General features: G+C 35.4%; 1 protein-coding gene across 16 annotated transcripts in view; it reads left to right on the plus strand.

Moving 5' to 3' along the window:
* Window positions 1–25,577, plus strand: part of ADAM22 (ADAM metallopeptidase domain 22) — a 240,513-nt gene that overhangs the window by 163,012 nt on the left and 51,924 nt on the right. For 15 of the 16 annotated variants that reach the window (XM_060156988.1, XM_060156996.1, XM_060156984.1 and 12 more), the window contains 11 exons: window positions 277–340; window positions 2,389–2,458; window positions 6,713–6,783; window positions 10,110–10,184; window positions 12,123–12,194; window positions 13,046–13,212; window positions 14,675–14,759; window positions 15,777–15,867; window positions 17,367–17,418; window positions 23,250–23,349; window positions 25,391–25,462. In XM_060156988.1, the coding sequence (XP_060012971.1) occupies window positions 277–340; window positions 2,389–2,458; window positions 6,713–6,783; window positions 10,110–10,184; window positions 12,123–12,194; window positions 13,046–13,212; window positions 14,675–14,759; window positions 15,777–15,867; window positions 17,367–17,418; window positions 23,250–23,349; window positions 25,391–25,462 (919 nt within the window). The remainder of the gene's footprint in view (window positions 1–276; window positions 341–2,388; window positions 2,459–6,712; window positions 6,784–10,109; window positions 10,185–12,122; window positions 12,195–13,045; window positions 13,213–14,674; window positions 14,760–15,776; window positions 15,868–17,366; window positions 17,419–23,249; window positions 23,350–25,390; window positions 25,463–25,577) is intronic. The other variant, XM_060156999.1, reaches the window with a different exon arrangement.

Here is a 25,577-nt window from a genome sequence, read left to right on the forward strand (position 1 = left end):
GTGGTTTGTGGTGTGTGTGTGTGTGTGTGTGTGTGTGTGTGTGGTATAGGTAGTGTGTGTATGATCTGTGGTGTGTGTGAGTGTGTATGATGTGTGCTGTGGGTGGTATGTGTGTGTGTGGGGTGTGCTATGTGGTGTGCACCCCGTGTGATGGGTGGGACTGGGAAGTGGGCATTGAGAAGTAAACTGGTCCTCCGGCTGCTGCTGACTTTAAAATGATCTTGTTCTGAGGCAAGAGTCAATTGCCAGGCCTAAGTATTTTCTTGTCCTTGGCAGTGGGATGTTCTATGATGGGAACCACACCTATCTCATCGAGCCGGAAGGAAATGACACCTCCCAAGTAAGTGCTCCTTCTGTTTGCTGTAGCAAATGTAAATGTTGATGCTGGGAGCTTTTTTTCCCTCTTTTTTCTCTCTATTTTGCTTTATTTTCATATTTTAGGGTCAGGAATATATGTATACATATATACGTGTAATATGTACACATATACATTTAAATTAAATAGTGAATAAGGCAAAATCACAGTGATCTTTTTAAAAAAAATCTGCCTGTTACTCTTCCATTCAGTCGGAAATACTTTCCTTCTGAGGTGTTCTGAAGCCTTCATTTCTATCTCCACCATAATGTGCTGTGGTCTGTCTTAGTCTGCTCAGGCTATCATTATAAAATACTGGGTGGCTTAAACAACAGAAATTTATTTTCGCACAGTTCTGGGGACTGGAAGTCCAAGATCAAGGCGCCAGCAGGGTCAGTGTCCATTGAGGGCTCTCTCCCTGGGGTGCAGACAGCCACCTTCTCACTGTGTCCTCACATGACAGAGAGAGAGTGTGAGGTCTGGTGTCTTTTCCTCTTCTTATAAGGGCACAAGCCTTATCGGATTAGGACCTCACTCTTGTGACCTCTGTTAACCTTTATCACATCCTCAACAGGGCCTGTCTCCCAATATAATCACATTAGGAGTGTAGGGCTTAAACATGAATTTTGGGAGACACATAGTCAGTTCATAACAGATCGAATCCATAGATAATGTGATTTTCCAAACTTTTTCTTTTCTAGATTCCAGATTTTTCTCTATTGCCCATTTTCTTTAAGGCCCCGTGGTGATGAAGTTTAGAGAAATCTGGGTTTTCTCAATTCTCTCTCTCACTTTAGTTGAAACGTTAATTTTTCACAAATTAGAAAAGGGTTACTATTACTGACTATAGAGAAACATAATGCACTTCCATCCTAGCTCTGTACACACAGATATTCTTCCATGTATCATGGAACACTGATCAGACACTTAGAGAGGCAAATAATTTCAAGAAACACACATTGTTTTGCCACTCATAAACAGTCTTGTGTGGGAAACTATCTGTTTTGTGTGTTATTTTCTGGGTACCCACTGAGAGTTGTCCTGTCACTTTGCTTGACAGTGTGATTTTTTTTTTAAATACATTTAGTTATTTATTTTTGGCTGTGTTGGGTCTTTGTTGCTGTGTGTGGGCTTTCTCTAGTTGCAGTGAGCAGGGGCTACTCTTCATTGTGGTGCGCGGGCTTCTCATTGTGGTGGCTTCTCTTGTTGCAGAGCACAGGCTCTAGGCGCACGGGCTCAGTAATTGTGGCTTGCGGGCTCTAGAGTGCAGGCTCAATAGTTGTGGCGCACGGGCTTAGTTGCTCCGCGGCATGTGGGATCTTCCCGGACCAGGGCTCGAACCCGCGTCCCCTGCATTGGCAGGCGGATTCCTAACCACTGCGCCACCAGGGAAGCCCGACAGCGTGATTTTTTTAAAAAGTAATATCATGAAACTTGACTCTTCATGACATTCTTTCTTTGGTAATTGAAGGAAGCCAGATGAAGTTATTTGAATGTTCATTAAGTTTTCTTAGATGAAACATGGCTTTTTATCTGTTGGTTTTTCGCAGAAGTTTATGTGACACTTGAATGTTGAGGCAGGGTCTGCTTTGGGCGTTCTGCTTGTTCCAGTCATCCGGCTCCCCGGTACAGGGAGACTGTGAGCTCTGCAGTGTGCCTAACAAAGCTATCGGGCTCTAAAAGGGGGCAGGGCTCCGTGGAAAGGAACCAGTTGTAAAAAACATTCACCCATTTCCCCAGGCGTCTTGCTTCTCCTTGGGGGAATAGGTCCATTCATTTCTTTTTGATTACTGCAGGCTTTGGCTTCTCTGTCTGTGAAGGTGTTTTGCTTTTAATGGGCTGTCACTCTGATGCTGGGAGAATACAGGAGTGAGCTGGAGGGGTTGTGCAATGGCTCTTCGCCTTTCCAAACCCAAGAGAATGCGTAGTCAAGCGACGGTTCTTTTAAGGTCTAAGCTCCTCCAGCTATGATTGCCTGAGCTTGGAGATATCTGGTTGTCCCTGCCTCATCTCTCTTGTTTGTGTTGTTTCAGGAGGATTTCCGTTTTCATTCGGTTTACAAATCCAGACTGTTTGAATTTCCCTTGGATGATCTTCCATCTGGTATGATCTTCTTATAGTGATTTAAAAAAAAAAGACTTTAGTAATTCATTTTAATGCTTTAGAGCTAATTATATGTGGAATATCATCAGCCTGTGACTGCTCGTAACAGTTTTAGAAAGTCAAGTAACATCAAGAGAGAGAATAAAATGCAAACCTACCTCATGTTTATAGTGGATGAGTTTGGAAAGATACAGCTTGAACATGATGAAGGAAAACTCTTTAAAATTATAAGACTCAAAGTAAGGTATTCCAGGAGAAATAATGTTAAAGCAAAAATGGGTCTGCATACATAGAATATATAAAATTCATTCTTGGTGAAATACTGAGTTTGTAAACATAGAGATGAACCCTTAATTATTTTCCCGTTTGTTGTTTCCTCATCTCTTTTTGCCCCAGCATTTTAAGAAAGAACTATTGTAGATTAACATTTATTATGATGATGTGCTATTTGTGAAATTGGTCTTCCTTCCCATGTGTGTTTATGGGTCCATCTATTTATAGATTTGATTGGAGAGTTGCATCCATGTCTTGTCTTGGCAAGAAAGGCAGAGTACTCAGGCTTTGGCCTCATTAGTGGAGCAATGATTATGCAGAGTGCATTTATCTTTGGCTATGCTAGACTCATTCATGTTCTCCTTCTAAAGATAGGGCACACTTTGAATATCTGACGTGGAGATGCTTCCTCCCCTATTTAGTGAGCCCTGACTATGGCCATAGTACATTCTAATTTTTAAACTCTTTTTAATCTTTGCAACAGCTCTGTGAGGTCAATATTATCATTCCCATTTTATAGATGAAGAAACAGAAGCTCAGCTAGTTTGTTTTTTCTAGGGTCCCACAGCTAGTAAGGGGCTGAGTGGGGGTTTGGATTATGGCACTACGAGAATGTACCCTGGGAGAGAGGCACAAGGGCAAATGGAAAAATTACTAGACTAAAGCAAACCCTAAACTACTACTTAGGGAAATGACTTAAAGGCTGCATTGTCTTCTCATTGGAAAATGAAATAAGTGTTTTCTAATGTTCCTTCCTCTCTGAAACAAACTTGTAACTCCTTGACCTTCTGCGGTTACCCCGAAGAGAAACAGAACTCACCCCTTTTCTCCTGCTGCCAAAGAAATAGAAGATCCTATTTTATAGAATTCACTATTTGGAAAAATCTGCAAATGAGCATATAGCTAGCTGATTTTACTTTACATGGACACTTTAGACTGTTCCTTCGTTATCTTATGAAACTTATTATAATCCCTATTATGGGAAGAAAATAAATCATGGTTAGCTGCCTGAGAACAAAGTTACAATCTTATAGACATTACTGGAAACAATAAACATTAATTAATATTTAAAGTAATAAATAAAGAGTCCCCCCTAAGGACTTTATTGTAGGCTTGCTTTGATACAATCTTATAATTTTTAAAAAACTTTGTTCAGGGTTTCTTTACAACAGAAACTTTGGAAGTGACTCAGCAGTTTTGCTGTTATTAAAAATGAGTTTTGAACATATTCTTTGAAAACTCAAGTCTGTCTCAGTTTGTTCCTGGTTTTCTTTTCTTATCAGAAGTTTACAGTGTTGATTTTGAGTGTCATTTGTCTCTCAACATATTTAGATTTACTATGACAAATTAGAAGGAAACAAAAAATAGACAAATGTTAAAACTGCAATTTTTGTGATATAGGCTCAAAAGGAAGCTTTTTTATTTTAGATTTAATAGTGTCACTGAGTAATGGATTATATTATGTCTTTTTTTTTTTTGCTATGCATTATGTATTTGCCAGAGATAGAAATATGATCAGGTGCTCCTCAAACGTGTTTGACTGTGGAACGTTTTGTTTCATTTGACACATCTCTCAGGACTAGTATTCCTAAGAACACATTTTGAGAACAGCTTATTTATTTAAACACTGACCACTTAGCCCTCAGTGTTTTAAAAATTACTGCAATAAAAAACAAAACAAGCAAACAGAACAGAAATAGACTCATAGATACAGAGAACAGTTGGGTGATTGCCAGAGCAGATGGGAATGGGGGCCAGGTGAAATAGGCGAAGAAGGTGATGAGGTACAAACTTCCAGTTATAAAATAAATACGTCATGGGGATGTAATGTAAAGTATAGGGAATGTAGTCAATAATATTGTAATAACTTTGTATGGAGACAGATGGTAACTAGACTTACCTAACCATTTCAAACTATATACATTCAATAAATATCAAATCACTGTGATGTACACCTGAAATTAATATGATATTGTATGTCAATTGTACTGCAATAGAAAATTACTATGATGAAATACACAAAACTAGTATACTGTTTGCTGAGTTTTGACACCCATATTCTCCCCTGGTGAGATATAGAGCATTTCTATTACCCCAGTAACTTCCTTTGTGTCTGTTCCCTGTCAGTGCCGCCACTTCTGCAGTTCCTTTTCTGACTTTTTCACCATAGATTAGTTTCTCCTGTTGTAGCTCTTCATACAAATGGAATTATGCATCGTGTTCATTTTCTTTTGCTTAGCACATGCCTGAGATCTATGTTGTTGAGGGTAGCAATTGTTCTTTCTTTTATATTATTGAGTATGTTCTTATTGTATGAATATACCACAATTTTTTATCTCTTCCGTCGATGGACATTTGGATTGTTTCCAGTTTTGGGCTATTATGACTATAACAACTATGAAAATTCTTGTCAAAAATCTTTTTTGTGGACACACGTCTACATTTCTCTATCAAATACCTGGGAGTGAAATCACTGGGTCATAAGGTAGGTATATGTTTAACTGTATAACATTGTTCTGAAACTTCAGCATGCATCAGAATCACCCGGAGGGCTTGGTAAACACAGATTGCTGGCCTCGTCTTTAGGGTTTTTTTTTTTTTTCAGCTGCTTTATTATGGTATAATTGACATACAAAAAGCTTTATATGTTTACTGTATACAACTTGATGAGTTTGGAGATAAATATACACCCATGAAATCATCATCACAATCTCTGCCGTAAACATATCCATCCATTCCAAAAGTTTCCTCCAGCCCTCTTTATTTATGATGATGATAAAAACACTTAACATAAAATCTAATACAATACAGTATCCTTAACTATATGCACTAAGCTGTACAGTAGATCTCTAGGACTTACTCATCTTGTATGACTGAAACTTTGTGCACTTTGACTAATAACTCCTTATATCCCCCTCCCCACAGCCCCTGGCAACTACCATTCTAATCTCTGTTTCTCTGAGTTTGACTATTTTAGATCCCTCATATAAGTGGTATCATATAGTATTTGTCCTTCTGTGTCTAGCTTATTTCACTTAACAAAATGTCCTCTGGGTTCATCTGTGTTGTCGCAAATGGCAGGATTTCCTTTTTTAAGGCTGAATAATATTCCATTGTATGTATATATCATATTTTCTTTATCCACTCATCCACTGATGGACATTTAGGTTGCTTCTGTATCTTGACTGTTAATAATGCTGCAGTGAACATGGGAGTACAGATATTTCTTTGAGATCCTGATTTAAATTCCTTTGGCTATATACCCAGAAGTGGGATTGCTGGATCATATGGTATTTCTCTTTTAAATTCTTTCATGAACCTTCATAATGTTTTCCATAGTGGCTGCACTAATTTCTACAGCTTTTGATTAAGTATACCTTGGGTGGGTTATGAGAAATTGCATTTCCAAGTTCCCAGGTAATGCTGATGCCACTAGTCCAAGGATCACAATTTAAGAACTACTGTTGGAAGAGAAATTGCAGAACGTTTTCCCAAAGTCGTTTTCCAAAGCATTATATGAGAGTTCTAACTGCTCCGCATCTTCACCAGCATTTGGTGTGTCATTCTTTAGTGAAGGTCAGTGGTGGAAGTGAAGGTCGAGTGGCTATTCAGACAGTTCCCCATAAAAATGTGATGGTATTTGTAGGAGAATTTTGAGAAAAATTTTGAGATAAATTAGAACAGGAATAATGTTTGAGATTTTTTTTGAATTGTATTCCTTCGTGGTATGTTTATTTAGTATTAATATGAATGCAGTTACTTAGATCAATGTTTTGTATTTTCCTTAAGCACAATATTATATATTATAAAATTCATAATTAGTTATAATTCTGTAATTTATAAATTATAATACTCATTGATGATTAAAGTACAGTTATATAATTTATACTAAGAAGGGCTAGTAAAACTTTGATTACCCTTCGTGAAAAAAACCTGGCAAATGCACTAAGTTAAATTTAATTTATTTTTATTTCCTTTTAGAATTCCAACAAGTAAACATCACTCCACCAAAATTTATTTTGAAGCCAAGACCAAAACGGAGTAGACGACAGGTATGTATTCACAGGTATATGTCATGATGTTTTAAAAACGTTTGGCAACTGCCAATCAATTTAATCTACATGAAGTCTGTGAGGGATAAGAATTAGTTCAGGCATTTGCTATTGTGGTAAACAAGAAGGGTGACACATTCGTAGGAGCAGTGGAGTTGGGGCCATATTATTTCATAGACTCAAAAGCACTCATAGTGGTGATAACATGGTCATTCATCATACAGACGGATTATGAGGCCCCTGCTGTGGCATCTCAGGTTCTTTCTACCATAGGCCTCTTTCCTTGCCTGGGTGTACACCACAACATGGAGTCTACTTGGGTGGTACACGTCCTTGTATTTATCCCCTTAAAGATACCCCCTTAAGAGTGACTCCATCAGGTTTTGAAGCCACAAAATGGTATTTTCACACTTGAGCTATCAATACTTTGTGGAGTCTAGGATATAAAACCCGAATGTCTGCTTTATGAATGTTCAAAGGGTATTGAACTTAATAATAACAACAGTTCATACAGTGCTTTTAACCACATGAAGTAGGTGCTATTATTTCCCTTTCACAGCAAAAAAAAAATGTTTCTGAAATGTGCAAATGACTTGCCCAGAATCGTAGAGCTGGTAAATAGTTTAGACAAAATAAGAACTCTGGTCATCAGAATTAAGATATTATGACAGTTGTGGTGGTGGTTGGTATGAATGTGTGTGTATGGCATAAAAATAGGGTGAGAGAAATAGATCTCTAATAAGATAAAGCCGTTGAAGGAATGAAGTATCTTCTTTTTAATATGTGTTTAGTAAGTATGAAATAAAATGTGTTTACATACAGATTTGTAATATGAATGATAATTCCTAAATTTTATTGAGCACTCACCATGTTCAATTGTATTAACGTACTTAATCCTCATAACAATCTTTTGAGGAGGGAATTATTATTAATATTATCACTGATTTACTGATAAAGACATTGAAGCACAAGAGGCTTAAGAAGCTTGCCCAGGGTTACATTGGGTTACCCAGTGGTGGAGCTGGGATTCTGACCTAGAAGTCTGGTCTCAGAGCAGTGCTTATAACCATGTATGCATTACATACTGTCTCTCAGAAGCTGTTGTGTCCCATGAATTACTACTATGAGCTCTATATGTTTTGTGAATGTACACATATATTGAAGCCCAGTTAAATAGATAAAAGTAATTGCCGTCAGGATTTAATTTGAATCAGTATTTACTTTCATGACTTAAGAACCAAGAGAATGGGATGATTTTCTTTTGACATGATCCTTGAAGTTCTTCATAAACATCTGCAACATCCAGTCATTTGCTAAGCAGACAGACCCTTGATTTCTCTTTATGAGAAAGCTGTGGACCCTGGAGGCGAGGTGTTATAAAACCGTGTGGCCAATATGGCAACTCTCTGACACTAAGAAAATACTGGGACTTGTTACAAGTCTACTTGTTAGAAAGGCTCAGGTCTCTACCACAATTAACAAAGCAAATACTATCATCCTAACAACATCCTTTTTTATTTTCCTAGAAATGTTTTATTGTTTATACATTTGTGAATTTGATTTCTAATAATTGATATAAATTTTATTTTAGTATTACATCTGTAAAAAATCCATTAAGAAAACTCTTGTCAGTGGATGCAGTTTATGTTATTTTTTGGTTTCCAAAACCAGAATTATAGTCTATTATTTCCTATTAACTTGATGTTTTAAGGGATTTTGAAAAGTAAAGTTTTTTTAGAATTTGGGAATGCATTAGCAATGAAACAGAATCCATGTGGCAGAAATATTTTAGTTTAAATGCAATACTCAAACATTCATGTATTTTTTTAGGTTTGATTGTATACCCTTATGACAAAAATGGCCCTTGGGCAAGTGAACAAAAAGGTTTATTGAAAAACTAAATGTGTGTCAAAGTATGGCACAAAGGAAAAAGTTAATTTTGCAGATCTTGTTAAAGATTGTGCTCTAGACTAATTTCAGAGAACCAAAGGATGTGGCTGCCTTCGTGACTCTTGACAGTACCATTCATTGGTCATGATTTTGAAGGTGGAGAAAATTTGTGGTTGAACAGACAGATATAGCTGCACTGGGGTAACCAAAGACTGCCTGAGAGCTCTCCAAACTATCCTAACAGAGCTCCTATATATCACTTGGGGCATCCTCTGAACCCTGTCAGCAGAAAGGGCATGTCTCAGAGCCTGATTTGGAGATTATATAGTAAAAGTGTCAATCATTCCACTCCCTATGTAGAACTCTCAGAGATTCTCAGGAGCTTAAACCATGTGTTATAATCTCCAAGATATACTGTTAAATGAAAATAGACTGATGCAAAAGAGAAGGAGATAAGTGGAAGTACAAAATAAAATATATCTCATATTTGATTTTATATGCATAAATATTTCTGGAAGAAACCAGTAACTGTGCTGTACCCATTATGGGGGAAGGAGTAACAATTGGTAGATGGGGGACAGAGGTGAGAGGAGAACTTTCATCCTATACCTTTTCATAATTCTTTAATTTTTGAACCATGCAAATTTATTACTCACTCAAAAACTAAGTAAATTGATGAAAATGAAAAAAATACTAAATAAATAAAAGGGGAAATTTTGTTTTATTTCTCCCATATTTAAAATTTTTTAATTAAAAAAATTGTTTCAGCTTATTGAAGTATAATTGACAAATGTAAGATATTTAAAGTATACAGTAGGATGATTTGATATACATTATATTTGTGAAATGATTCCCCTCATGGATTTAATTAACATATCCATCACCTTATGTATTTCCTTTTTTTTTTTTTTGGTGAGAGCATTGAAATTCTACTCTATTAGCAAATTTCAATTATACAATATAGTGTTATCAATGTAAGTGTCCATCAGTGGATGAATGGACAAAGAAAATGTATATATATATATATATATATATATATATATATATATATACACACACACGGACACACTCACACACACACACAATGGAATATTACTCAGCCTTAATAAAGAAGGAAACCCTGTCATTTGAGACAACATGGATGAACCTGGAGGGCATTATGCTAAGTGAAATAAGCCAAACAGAGAAAGACAAATATAGCATCGAATCACCTACATGTGGAATCTAAAAAAAAAAAAAAACCTCATAGAGACAGAGTGAAAAAGCGGTTGCCAGGGGCTAGGTAGTAGGGGAAACTAGGTAGGGAGAGGTTGGTAAAAGAGTACAAACTTTCAGCTAAAAGAGGGATAATACCTGAGAATCTAATATGTAACATAAGTTTCCCATAGCCAAGATCAGAGGCTTATTTACGAGCTATTTCCTTTATTATATTGCAGCTTCGTCGATATCCTCGTAACATAGAGGAGGAAACCAAATATATTGAACTGATGATTGTGAATGATCATCTCATGGTAGGATTTACTGAATTTTGTGTTGTTTGAACTTGCCTGTGCCTAGGGTAAAACTAGTGGGTGCAGGAATATGTTTAGAAGAAAGAAGTCCATAAAGTTGTAAGTTGGAGAAGGTATATGTATACAGAAACATCTCTGTTACCCAGCAACAACCTGTAAGTAGGAAACACTCTTAGGTAAAGCAATTAACAGTATTTTGTGAGGTTCCAAAAATATTTCTGTGACTCGATGTTAACTCTTTGGATTCACTTAGTTAATGTAGGGGCTAATATCTTCTCTTACAAAAATCGCAAGGTTAAAAAAAAAAAGGGAAACTTCCGTTTTATATTGAAAAAGTGAAGCAGCAATAATGTGATTCTTTAGTTTGCAATGTACAGCTTTATCCTAATAAATGGAAAGCAATTTTTCTATTTCTGTCTTGCTATGTAGTAAACCATTTGGAAAGGCTTATAAACTTATTTACAAAACAGAAACAGACTCACAGACTTAGAGAATGAACTTATGGTTACCAGGGGAAAAAGGAGGAGGGGAGGGATAGATTGGGAGTTTGGGATTGACATGTACACACTACTATCTTTAAAATAGATAACCAACAAGTATCTACTGTATAGCACAGAGAACTCTGCTCAATATTCTGTAATAACCAAAATGGGAAAAGAATTTAAAAAAGAGTAGATACATGTATAGTATAACTGAATCACTTTACTGTACACCCAAAACTAACACAACATTGTTAATCAATATATGCTGCAATATAGAATAACACTTAAAAAAAATACCTTATATAGCCAAGCAGTGAAGATTTTTAGGATAAAAACCTAGCCAAACTTCCTTTTTTGTTGAGTCAGGTTTTTTTTAATACTCAATTCATGGGCATGTTGTATATTCAGTTCATGAGCACGTTGTATATTCAATTCATGGGCAGAGTTTTAAACTAAAAATATTCAGTGATGCACGTTGCTGAATTTTACTTAATTTCAGGTACACATACATTTTAATTTACTTTGAATTATTTATTTGGGAAAAATGTGTCATTTATTTAAATATGATTAAACTAATAACATTGATTATTAATTAATAATGATAATTATTATTGAGTGCTTCTTCCTTGTTCAGGGTAGGACTAAGTTCTATCTTCCTACCGATTTGATTTCGTGAATGTTACTTTTTCCTGAGATTTTTACAGAATAAAAATAAGTTGCAAGAACACATATTTTAGACATTTTAGGATATCATAAATTCAGATGTCTGTAAGCATCTGTAGCAGATAATTCAAATAAAGTGAGCCAGGTATAAAACAATAGGGAGGGGTGAGGCCTGTGGCAAAAGAGAAGTCACATGGTCTACCCAACAGGAGAGTCTGCTTCTCAGCCCTTGCCAGTTATTACCATGTGGGGAATACTAATTTTGAGTGAAGCCAGAAATCATGATATTTCCTGATTTTTAAAACAGCACTGAGGCCAAACCAAAGATATATGTCATTTACATCAAGCCTATAAGCCATCTCCTCGTGACCATTAGGGCTTTCTTCTCTTTACTGAGTAAGTCTTGTGGAACTTTTTATACTTTCAGCATTATTCACATGCAGTTGTTCTGGCTTTCACCCTACCTTTATTTGTATGTCTTGCAATTTATCAACAACTTTCATATGTTTTATCATTTTGAATTAACAATCTTGTGATAAAAAATAAACTTTTGAAATGGATGGAATGGGTGTTTTCTACTTTACCTCAAAGTGAGGTAAGGCCTCAAACTTTTAGGAGGCCTCAAACTTTTAGGAGCGTTGCCTCAGGCTACGCAGCATCTAAAGAACTAGGTGTCAACTTGCAGTTTTTACAGAAAGCTTTGGAGGCCTTTCAATTACACCGTATTTCCTCTGCTGAGATGAGTGTTTGCTGATGATCTTGAAGCCCTTCACTTGTTTTCTTTTGCTTTCAGTTTAAAAAACATCGGCTTTCAGTGGTACTTACCAATACCTATGCGAAATCTGTGGTGAACCTGGCGGATTTAGTAAGTATGAACCCGATTCAGTATTGCCACAGAGGAAGTTTATCTCCTGATTGCTAATAAATCGGATAATGTTCTTATATTTTCACTGCCCTAAATTGCACTTTAGCCAAGGTGTCCTGTTAAGTCCCTGGTAACTTTGCCATGAACTTTATTGACTTTGATCTCTGGCTGGGAAAATGATAAAAGGAAGTGGTCAGAGTTACAGCTTTATGCCTGAAGTTTTTTATGCCTGTATTTTTGCCTGTATTTTTATGCCTGTATTTATGCCTGTATTTTTCACACTGGAAAAGAAAAGGTTGAGTCGTAGCCCCTAACAAAGATATTCACAGTGTAGTTCTAGCAATGGAGAAACAGTTGTGCCTCTTCAAAAGAGTGCCTGGTGCCGTGGGAAAGTTGCAACTAAAGAATTCTACTGAAACTACTTTCCAAATCTTCCCAACAAGGCAATGCCAGTACCTTCCCCATGAGTTTAATTGGGGCCAGCTAGGGTGTACAGAAATTATCTCCTTCATGAGTGTTCCACTTTTTGCTAGTGTGAATCTTATAGGGTGCCAGAAAATGGACTCTGGGGAAACCTTGAGCGAGGGTGCAAAGATTTGTCAAAAAGCAATATTTTGTTTCTACCAGTACTCTATTCTTTGGTTATGACTTGGTAAACAATTGGATTCTCTATTACTCAAGGGAAATGCATGTAAGTTAGAAAAACAATTATCTCCCCTAAAAACAGTGGAATTTCTCACATTTAGCTAAAACTCGAGGAGTTTCCACAAAAGGAGCTTTGTAGTCCTGTTCATAAATCAGTTGATTTTTACCACATGTATAGCTGTGTGTTCATTTTGTTAATATACTAGATATATAAAGACCAACTTAAGACAAGGATAGTATTGGTTGCCATGGAAACCTGGGCGGCTGACAACAAGTTTGCCATATCTGAAAATCCATTGATCACCCTACGTGAATTTATGAAATACAGGAGGGATTTTATCAAAGAGAAAAGTGATGCAGTTCACCTTTTTTCGTACGTAACTTTTGTAATGATTTATTACTTTTTTTTATTCCATGCTGAATACTGTATTACTTGTGGATGAGTTGTATTCTTTCTACTGCATAATGCAATTAGGATTTGATGTGGCAGATATATTTGAAAGAAGTTTTAGAGTACAGATTGTTTGAAACTGTCATGAATATTCAATAGATTTAATTCTGAGTTATTTTATTATTGCATGTACATTTCATATAATTTTTTTCAAGAGATTTAATCAGAGCATTTACTGAATGAAAGTACTATTAATTCTCATAAAGAGTATTCTTAACAACAGATTATTATATATTCTTTAAAGTTGCTGTCTTTTAAATGTTAATGTTATCTTTGTTTTTGGTTTAAGGGGAGAGCTTAGTATACCTAGGGTACATTTTATTTTTTATTTTTTCTTACTCTTATGGTTTTTCTGGGGGGTAACCTGCATATTTGATGTAAGAGCAAATCATAAATTGCAACAATTTAAAAACCTACCATCTAAAGCCAGAGCTGTTGAAGAAAGTTACAAATGGAAGTAAAAGAGTATTTTTGAGGTAACTTTTTATTTTACACAATTCCAAATTTACAGAAAAGTTGCAAGAATAATACAAGGAAATACCATATGCCCTTTACCCAGATTCATCAATTGTTAATATTTTATCCCATTTGTTTTATGATTTTCTTCTTTCTATCCTTCTTCCTTCCTTGCATCTATCTATCTATCAGTGTCTTTTTTTGTTTTTTTTCCTGAACTATTTGAGAGTAAGTTGGAGACATTTACTTACTGGGCCTTTACTACTAAATACTTACATATATATTCCCTAAGGATAAAGACATTCTCTTATATAACCACAGTAAACTGTCAAAACCAGAAAATTTAACATTGGTACAATGTTTTTATCTAACCCACTGTCTATATTCAGATTTCACCAATTGTTTCAATAATGTTTTATAGCTACCCCCCAACCCTTGCCCAAATCCAGGATCCAATCCAGGATCACACATTACATTTAATCGTCACGTCTCTTTACTTTCCTTTAATCTGAAATATTTCCTCAGCCTTTCTTTGTCTCTTTTGAGGTTAACATTTTTGAAGAGTATAGGCCAGTTATTTTATAGCATGTTCCTCATTGTGAGAATGTCTGATGTTTTCTCACTATGAGATTCAAGTTATATGCATTTTTGATGGAAATACCACGTAAGTGTACCTCATGTTAGAGATCCTTTTTTCATAGGTATAGTTCTATTTAAGATATTTATTGATCATGTGGGGAAACATTCCTCAGAAACCTTTTCCTTTGGTTATGCGTGCCAACAATTTTCATATCCCTCCCTTACCTCAGGAGTATATAGTAGAGAAATGTATGTGCATTGAGAAAATAAATGTGGTAACTTAATAATGAGAGGTGCTATGATATGTGGACTGTCAGCAGTAAGCCTTTTTCATTTCCTTTTCTGAAAGGGGAAGTCAATTTGAGAGTAGCCGGAGCGGGGCAGCTTATATTGGTGGGATTTGCTCGTTGCTGAAAGGAGGAGGCGTGAATGAAGTAGGTGTGAACATCTGTAAGATACAAAGTGATATGATGGCTGATGATGTTTTCCTAATATTTAAGGGACAGTTTCTCAGTATTCCACATACTCCAGATATTGTTATTTTATTAACAACCAACACGGTTAGTGCCAGAGGCCGGAATAGGGAAATAAGGAAAGATAATATCGGATAATTCTGTTCATGTTCTACTTAGAATAATTTCCAGGTTTAGCTATATACAGATTAGATAGAGAAAATCTTTACCTTTACCTTTATTGAAAATAAGGCCCTATTTATCATGTTGACTCTTTTTCCAGAGAATTGAGTAATTCCCTGAAGCACTGGGTTACTACTTAAGAACTCAATTGAAAATTGTCTTCCTCAATATTTGGCAAATTTTTGGAGGAAAAAATAGACTAGGTTTTCCAAAGGGTTAACTTCTACCCCTAGGGCACTAAACCTGATGGAAGTGATCTAAAAGAAAAATACCTGAATCTTTGGGAGGCTGCATATCGAAAAAAATATCCCTAGGTCTTTTCAAGTTTCTTGTGGCCAAAGATCGTCACCATTTCCTATGACTCATACCATTGGTTTTCTGAAGCCAAGTTCTATTCAGTTTGGGGATTTTAGGAGTGCTAGTGGACACACAAGGATGAACAAGTTCCAAATAAATTATACATTTATTTTATTTTCTCTTATCTGAAAGACTGGCTTAACTGTGGTACAAGTATTCAGTTTTTCAGGAATGTCACCAGTGAAATTTGGGCTCAAAATTAGATGTAAGTTTCCAAATCTGAAAGTCGATGATTCCCTGGCTTCTAGTCTTCTCTGTAAGACTTAGTCAAACATGGATTTATTTCTTACTACTTCTTCCCAAATGCTTAGTAGTTCAGCACTAGCTATTATGTGTTTAACCTCTGCTAAATAAAATGCTCAGAAATTACTTATTTTCAATTATATTGTGACATTTTCTCTGGCCCATCTTAAATAAAAAATAATTTGCATTTACAAGTATTTTATTTTTGTCTTTCAGTTTGGGAAAACGGATTTAATGGCAGTTACACTTGCCCAGTCGTTAGCCCATAATATTGGTATTATCTCAGACAAAAGAAAGTTAGCAAGCGGTAAGTTTAAGTACATGTGTGGTTTAGTTGTATTTAAAGTAGACTATCTGAAAAATATTTTAGAGAATGAAATTCTTTAATTCAGTTGATAGATCAAAAGAGTTTAAGTGATAATATAAAGATATCCAGGACACAAAATTTTTTTTTTCCAAAAGTAATACAAATGTTAATATTTACATTACAGATGAATTTTCTCCATGTATAATAAACATTTAAAGCCAGGTGATGTTAAATTCACAGTTGAATTTAATCTAAAAAAGGACATAATTTCAGTTTGGTAATTTTAAATGGTCTGGGCATAAAGGTTTAAGGCATACTGTTGTTTTTTTTTTCTGTATTTTTGTACCATATAAGTCATTTGCTTTTCAGGTTTATTATTTATTGACTATCTCCTGTGCTAGAATGTGAGCTTCCTGAAGAAAGGGCCCTTTATTTTGATTAGTTATGTATCCCAGTGCTAAGAACAGAGCCTGGCACGTAGGAGGTGTTCAAACCAGTGTCATTGAATGAATAAACTTAGAAGTAAATTGCATTAAGTTCACAAGGTGGGTTATAGAGGTGGGTCTGTGTGACTCCAAAACCCAAGCATTTCCACTAAGCCTATGCTAATATAAGTTATTCATAAGGCATACTACTTTATTACAGTTTATTTAAAACATCTTTTAGTATTGCCACAGAGGTAGAGTTTGCCTGCCAGGATCAGACCTGATAAAGGGCTTAATACAATATGGGCCTAGTAAAATATGCTAGGTTTAGCATCTATGATGAATATATTTTCCCAAGTAGGTAAAGTTACTTTACCAGGAATGGATAAACACTATATATTTGGAGTAAGTTGATTATAATCATATTTATTGTATTATTTTAGTAATAAATATGATCGTTTATATTAACTACAACTATTACCATTTATGAAGTACCCATTATATAACAGATAATTGAATGCCAGAATTATATACATCTAGATGCTCATTTAATCCTCAAGATAATCCTGCAAGATATTCATTATCAGCTCCCATTTTACAGATAAAGTGACTAGATCTTAAAAGTGTAATGTCTCCAAGATTACACATATATTAAGTGGCATACCCAGATTTTGAACCTAGGTATTTCTGATTCTGAGGACCTTTTGCTTAACCAATATACTCTACTGCCTTCTACCAGAAGCCTTGGGTGCAGAGGTTTTAAAAATGGATGAGAAATTATTAGAATTCCAATAAAGGCTTATGAAACCAGAATCCTGTAGTGGTACATCACTATTTCATTGGTATTTGATTGGTAAGCCATTTTAAGTGAGTGCTTTACAAATATGGCCACTTGTTAAAATATGAAAAGATTTTATTTTAGTAAAAATGATATAAGCTCGATAGGGTCAAAGTACAATAGATTTTTGTTGCTATGCTTTACATAAAACAGAACATATACTTTTTAAAATAGTAACTACTCTAATGCATCTGTTTTCACTTTGTAACAAGGCATGTGTATTCATTTTCTCTTAGGTGAGTGTAAATGTGAGGACACGTGGTCTGGATGCATAATGGGAGACACTGGGTGAGCCACTTCTATTTAAAAATAACTCACTGTTCCTTTCTCTGCTGTGCTGTTGTCTTCTTAGGAGGATGACACTCAATAACTTAGTGCCTGGAACCTTACCACAGGCATTTAAAATTGGAAGTAGATATTCTCAATGGCTCTGTAGGGAATATATTTTCACAAAATAGTCTCTTATTTATGAAAACAATTGCTGTTCTTTAAGCTAGTAGGTCAAAGGTTTTTTTTTGGCTGGGGGAATTTGAAATGTGGTGAGTCAGGGGCATGCAGGATATATGATTCCACCAACTTCAGGGAAATATAATTGTTTTAAAGCATTTCTTTCTTTTTTAAAAAATTTATTGAAGTATAGTTGATTTACAGTGTTGCATTAAGTTCTACTGTACAGCAAAGTGATTCAGGTATACATACATATATACATTCTTTTTCATATTTTTTCCATTATGGTTTATTACAGGATATTGAATATAGTTCTCTTTGCTATACAGTAGGACCTTGTTCTTTATCCATTCTATATATAATAGTTTGCATCTGCTAATCCCAAACTCCCAATCCATCCCTCCCCCCGGCAAACCCAAGTCTGTTCTCTATGTCTGTGAGTCTGTTTTGTAGATAAGTTCATTTGTGTCATATTTTAGATTCCACATATAAGTGGTATTATATGGTATTTGTCTGTATCTTTCTGACTTACTTCACTCAGAATGATAATCTCTAGTTGCATCCATGTTGCGGCAAATGGCATTATTTCATTCTTTTTAATGGCTGAGTAGTATTCCATTGTATATATTACCACATCTTCTTTATCCATTCATCTGTTGATGGACATTTAGGTTGTTTCCATGTCTTGGCTATTGTAAATAGTGCTGCTGTGAACATTGGGGTGCATGTATCTTTTTGAATTATAGTTTTGTCTGGATATATGCCTAGGAGTGGAATTGCTGGATCATACGGTAATTCTATTTTTAGTTTATTGAGGAACCTCCATAATGTTTTCCAGAGTGGCTGCACCCATCAACAGTGTAGGAGGGTTCCCTTTTCTCCACACCCTCTCCAGCATTTGTTATTCGTAAATTTTTTAAAGATGGCCATTTTGACCAGTGTGAGGTGGTACCTTGTTGTAGTTTGATCAAAGACTTTTTAGCCTTGAATTTAGTCTGGAAATGTAAGAAATGAGCAACAATGAGCAAGCCTTTGTTCTTGAAGGCTTGAAGCAACAATGAGCAAGCCTTTGTTCTTGAAGGCTTACTTTCTAATTCCCTTTCCTTTTATCTTCTTCTATTCTAATTAAATGAGTTATAAACAGAAGTGTGTCTCAAAAGCAAAAACAAGAAGAGAGCCCTGATGAGTAGTTTTCTCAGATTTCCAGCAGCCTTCTACCTTATGTAGAAGCCTATGGTGTAAATGCTCCCACAGTGGCTGATTTCAAGCTCCCTGTGTGAATTAAGAGTGGGAAGTGGTGTGCTCAGTCCATTTCCTAAGAAAAGTTTTCATTTTTATACTGTCATACCCTTGACACACTATCAGGCATCAATCTTTTATTCTTTCTAAATAAATTTTACAGCCATCCCTTTCATGCCAAGCTTATCATTACCACCTTACTTTAAACTTTTATAATCTTGTGCTGTTATTATTTTGATAACATTCGAGCTACTTACACAGCTTTCAGGCTCCCTCTCTCCCCTCCTGAACTCCACTTCCATCATAATTGAAAGGTATAAAGAATAAAAGAGTATACACTTGTATACGATCACCTAGATAAAAACAAAACAAGACACTGTCCGCACCGTTAAATCCCCCTGTGTTCTGTCTTATCGGTTCCCAACCCCGGCTAAGGTAACCACCATCTTGAATTTGGTTTATATCATTCACAGGTCAAATTTGGTTTACATCATTCACAGGTCAAATTTGGTCTATATCATTCACAGGTCCTTTTTTATACTTTTACTGTATATGTGTGTGTGTGTTGGAGTAATACATAGCATGGCTTTGCATGTTTTCAGTTTATATGAAAGGCGTCATACTATATTTATTTTTCTGTGACTTACTTTCTTGATCAGCTTTATGTTTGTGGGGTTCATCCATGCTGATGTACATATATATATATATATATATATATATATATATATATACAGCTCTAGTTCATTGAATGTGTACAGCACAATTTCTCCATTCTTCTTTTAATGCACATGAATTTTTATGTCAAACAGACGAATCATGTCATTTTCCTGCTCAGAACTTTTGTGTCTCCATTGTGTAAAGAATAAGGTTCACATTCCTTCCTTCAGTATTTAGAGGTCCATAATCTTTCTTCATACTCATCGGCAATCTCATTTTCTACTACTATTTATGCAGTTTGTTTACCATAATTGTATATGGGTTTCCACCTTTTCTGATTTGTTAACCGTAATCCTACATGGATGTTCAGCCTCTGAAAAATATGCTCATCATAATTGTACATGAATTTCCAGCTTCTTTTGATTTCTTTAATATATTCTCTTCATCTGGAATTCTCAGTTTTTTTTCTATCTAACCACATTTTTAACCACTTGAGATTTATTATAATTTTTAACTCCTGCATTATAATTTGATTCTGTATGTCTTTGTTTCCTCTCACCAATTAAAATTTGTAAATTTTTTAGGATTATATATTGCACTAATTTTTATTTTTGTCAGACCTCACACCATACTCTCTTGTACAGACTTGTTTTTCAATAAATATGTATTGATTGCATTTGAAATGTGAACTCCCAGCATATGCATGACAAGAAGAATAGATGATGGAGGGAATATACATGCAAATATTTTTCAAAATATCTTTGGACTTTTTGTGTTTAAAATATTTTTCAAAATATCTTTGGACTGGGCTTCCCTGGTGGCGCAGTGGTTGAGAGTCCGCCTGCCGATGCAGGGGACACGGTTTCGTGCCCCGGTCCGGGAAGATCCCAGATGCCGTGGAGCAGCTGGGCCCGTGAGCCATGGCCGCTGAGCCTGCGCGTCCGGAGCCTGTGCTCCGCAAGGGGAGAGGCCACAGCAGTGAGAGGCCCGCGTACCGCAAAAAAAAAAAAAAAAATCTTTGGACTTTTTGCTTAGTATTAAGAAGAAATGATAAAAGTCTTTGTAGTTGTAATTTTCTAACAATTACTAAATTCCATGCTAGAGGTTCTTGTTTTTTAATCTTGTCTGATTATTCTGATTAACTAAAAGAATTATACAGACAATCTGCTTAGCACTAAGCATAATATGCAGCAAAATCAATGGCTACACTTGAATATGCGTAGCTCTTTGCATTGGAACTCCTTACATCAAATAGCTGCATACAAGAGAAAAGCTCTTTACATAAAACATTGTCTGGTATGATGCCAGATATGATTTGATCTGTGCCAAACATCACCTATCAGCACTAATTATGGACATATATTTCCCATGGGTAAATTCCCTCCCATTTCTACTTTCCGAAGTTCCTCTGTATTGTTAAATGTTGGAAAGCATTGTTGAAATGAAGACTGTCGGTCCTATTTAAAGGTATAAGAATTAAAAATGTAAGAATGCATTGAATAGATTTGTTACCCTGCAAAAAAGAAGCTTTGGGGCCAAGCTTAGGGAGAGAAATGGTATCTGCTTTCAGGTATTGGAAGGGCCATGGTATGGTAAAGAATTAGTCTCATTGATATAGTTAACAATACAGGACTGTGTGCGGCAGTTATAGGAAGTCAGATGTGGCATAGGGAAGGTAAGTGCAATGTACAGATTTCAACTCTTCATGTGTAAAAAGAGCTTCCCTATCTGGGAAGAGTTTCTTGTCACTACTGGAGAGCAGACTGAGCTCCCAGCTGTGTAGTGGGCAGGAGGCTGGGCTAACCTGAACCCCCTGATGGTGCCTTTGCAGGGCTGGGGCTGAACTAGACTTTGACTTCTAAGGGTCCAACACTGAAAATCAGTGACTTTCTTCTATAGCAGTAGAGAACCACCTCCGATTTTGACCAGTAGAATAAAGAGGGAACTTGAAGAAATTCCTGTTTAAATTCCATAATCCTGACAGGGATATATACAATGGATTATAGATAAGGCGATAAAAACATTGGCTGAAGTGTAGGCACTGAAAAGCAAAAAGGAAGTAATATATATAAGAAAATTTTAAAATAATAAAGTTTATTACTTATTAGGAAAATGAAGCAAAGGAAGTAAAGTAGTTCAGACAGTTTAAACCCAAGACAACTTTATTTGGAGAGTTTGGCATGAAATACTTGGTAAATGAGTTTAGGGTAAATAATCGTAAATTCCATTAGTCAGTTCACTTAAGCGTTAATCGTTATGCTAGGAAGAAGTAGGCATATAAACGGACAGGCTAGTGGGAGAGACTTTCCATTCTTATCTTAATTGTGTTTTCACTTTTATACAAAGCTCAATGTAAAATAATTTTTGAAAAATACAGAAAATAAAATTTGTATCACCTCTTTTCTCACCATTGGGTGACAACTGTGGTTAATGTTAAAATACTGCTGCTTAAATCTAGCAGTTTTGGGACTTTGCTAGCGGTCTAGTGGTTAGGACTCTGTGCTTCCACTGTACAGGGCATGGGTTCGATCCCTGGTCAGGAACTAAGATCCTGCATGCCGTGTGGCGTGGCTAAAAAATAAAATAAAATAAATCCAGTAGTTTTTTCTCTTTACATGTTTACTGTTTTATAAAATTTGGATTATGTTGCATATAACAGTTTATTCATTTTTTACTTAACATTATATATAGTCAGCATTTTTCTGAGCCTTCATTCTTTAACACTACCATGAATACTAATAAGTACATGGTATTCTATTTTATTAATATATCACAGTTTAGTTAACAGTTTTCTACTGTTGAACATTTAGATTATTTTCATGTTATTTGCTACTATAAATTGTGCCACCATAAATATCTTTATTCAGACATCTCTGCACACATAGCAAATCAACTCCTCAAGAAAAATTTCTGAGAGTAAAATTACTAGATTTAAGGATATTTCACATTCTGAAGATTCTTAATGCATAGTTCCAAATTGCTCTACCGCGAGGTTTCTTTTTTCTATTGACCCTTGATTATTTTGGGGGGGTATAATTTTTTTTTTTTTTTTTTTGTATTTTGAAGCAGTCTGAAACTTGAAGAGTTAGAAGAATAGTTACAAAGAACCTTTTTGTCTCTGAATTGCAAGTTTTTACATGGTGCCTATCACCTCCAAATACCTAACTTTATGTGCCTTTCTGCAAACAAAGGCATCTTCCTATAGGACCACAATACCACCAAGAAAATCATCTAATTCTTATCCCTCATTCAAGATCAGCCCTGTGTTTCTTCCATGTCATTTTAGCAAACGCTTCAGAATCAGGCATCACAGTCAGTTTTTGTTCTCTTCAATCTGGAATAATTCCTCAGTCTTTCTTTGACTGTCATGGCTTTGACACATTCGGAGATTATAAGTCAGTTATTTTGCAGAATGCCCTGCAGTTTGGGTTCCAGCCCAGGTTTAATATTTAGGAAAGACTCATTGTGAAATAAATTATTTCTAACTCTCTTTGATGGAAATTACAGGTACTATAGGTGTGTTTCCTTTGAATGGATATGCAGATAATGAGCAAACCGTAGTTACTATTAGCCACCTAATGAAAAATTTAGAAAACTGCTTATTGAATAAACTCTTACGGATTGAATGCAAATGTTATACATAAGTGGAATTTATTTATTCTTTTTTTGTTTTTTAGGAATAATGTACAATGTTAACAGTGTTCAGTTTTAAGACTAATCTACAAACAAGGGAGACTAAAATTGTACCCAGCTATTGCTTTTCTTCTCTTTTATAGCTATTATCTTCCTAAAAAGTTCACCCAGTGTAATATTGAAGAGTATCATGACTTCCTGAATAGTGGAGGTGGTGCCTGCCTTTTCAACAAACCTTCTAAGGTAATAAGTGTGATCAGAGTTATTAGTTATTAATCTTTCTAAAGTATTGTAAACACAGATTTTCATTCATTGTGTCTTATAAAAGAAAGCTTTTCAACTAGCTTATATATACACATTCTAGATACACTAAATATCTATATTTCTAAGTTGACTTAATCTTGGGCATTTGGGGTTATTCTGATGGGAATAAAAAGCAGGTAGAAATTAGTTTTGCTTTCTGAAAAATGTCCATTTTCTTTTTATATGGCCAAATGAGGATTCAGGGTTAGCTTACAAAAATGGTTTCACTTTGCTTTTCTTTTTCATGTTCTTGATACATTCCCCCTCCCCTGCCTTTGGATACCGAATCACAATTCATACTGGTAGAAAAGGAGGCCTGTCTCCCCTCTTTACTCCCCACCACTGCCTTTCAGAATGAGCAGTACGATCAAAATTACAATACTTCTCAATATAAAAACTATCAAAATTACAACACTTCTCAATATAAAAACTAAGTCTGCTAAAAAGGAGAAGGTCTGTACTGAGACTGTCAGAGGCTTTCATAGCTTGCAGAGCATCCTCTAGTTACTGACTAGAAAACAGGTCTTCATCATACATTTGGAAGACTTCCCATGTTAAAGAAGAGTGTTTTATCCTCAGTAATTATGTGAACTATGAAGTGTATCACAGTGTATCACAGTGATACGTGGCATTGCCTTTGTAATCATTTACCTGGTTTCACTCTCTGTTCACTCCAGTGAAAGTTAGGAAATTTCATACTGCACTGAAAAGCAAATTGACAATTTTAAGACTCTTTCCAAAAGCTTCAGAAGGGATATTGGAACTAAATTCCTGCTTCTATAAATGAAAAACAATTCAAGTCTTTCAACCAAACTAATTGATTATTCTGAGCCCGGAGTAAGAGAATAACTGTGTTTTTTCATCTGGAGAGTTTTAGTTTTGGCTTTCAAAGCTGCCTCATTCATTATGATCCGTTCAACTAAAAATGAAATCTAGAGATGAGTTGATTCTTTTGTAGGAGAGGAGAGAGTATTTGAAATTAGGTGGGGACTTTTGTTGTTGCTTTCTTGATTTTTTTTTGTTTGTTTGCTTGTTTTTTCCTTCTAGTTGGTTAAGAAAGTGTGTGTGTGTGCGTGCATGCATGTGGGTGTGTACTCACTTCCATTCTATAATATGTAAACTTGTATTAACTTTTGAATGAATATTATATATCTGGAACATAGCAGCTATTTACTATTTACTAGTTTTACCTATCACCATAAGATAAATTATACTCAAAAGATAATAAAATCAGCAGAAAGTTAAAAAATATAAGTCTCAAAATATACTCTTGTACAGGCCAAAAACTGCTTCCATCTCTGGGGCAAATTATTATTGCTGTTCTCTGCAGAGCTATCTTAATAGGAAGAGTTGTATTTTATATTAAATAAATCAGTGGATTTATTAATTTTTGTGATGTTTTCCTTATTGTCCATGAAAAAACTTTCTGTTTCACAAGGAAATAACAGTTAATAAAGGGCTTTTCGCAGGTAATTGAACTTGATCCTCATAACAATTCATTAAGTAGATGGGAAGCTAATATTATTATTATTCCTGTCTTAAATACGAAAACACTTGGGCTCTGAGATGGCAAGCCATTTGCGCAAGATAAGTAGCTGAGCCACAATTTGAATCCAGATGTCTGACTCCAAATCCCTTGCGTCCTGTTTGAAATGAAATTTCAGGAGTCCATCTGGCTTGGTTTTAGCCAATGCCAAGATCATCTTTTATTTTGATGACACTTATCAGACCCTGCTTGATAGGTATGTTATATATGAAAATATGATTAACTATGAAATGGAAACAATCTCAGACACTATGTTCTAAAGTTTCCAGTTCTAAAATTCTGAAGTCATACTTTGCAGTTTAGGAAAATAAAAATATATTTTGGAATGACTGACAGATAGGCCAGAAGTGTAAGTGTGGCACTTGTGGTCTCTCGTAAGGTCTTTGATGTTGATTTTTCTGCATTTTAGTGCCCTTTTTGGTTTTCATTCCACAGCTTCTTGATCCTCCTGAGTGTGGCAATGGCTTCATTGAAACTGGAGAGGAGTGTGACTGTGGGACCCCGGCAGTAAGTCTCTGGGTGTTGGGATGATTTCTTTAGGTTGTTCGGGGTTATTCCAGGTTCACACACTGAAACATGAAGAGCAAGTGTTATGCCTAGAAATTTCATAAGATTTGTGGAA

This window comes from Lagenorhynchus albirostris, chromosome 8 (assembly GCF_949774975.1).
Source record: "Lagenorhynchus albirostris chromosome 8, mLagAlb1.1, whole genome shotgun sequence".
NCBI lineage: Eukaryota > Metazoa > Chordata > Mammalia > Artiodactyla > Delphinidae > Lagenorhynchus > Lagenorhynchus albirostris.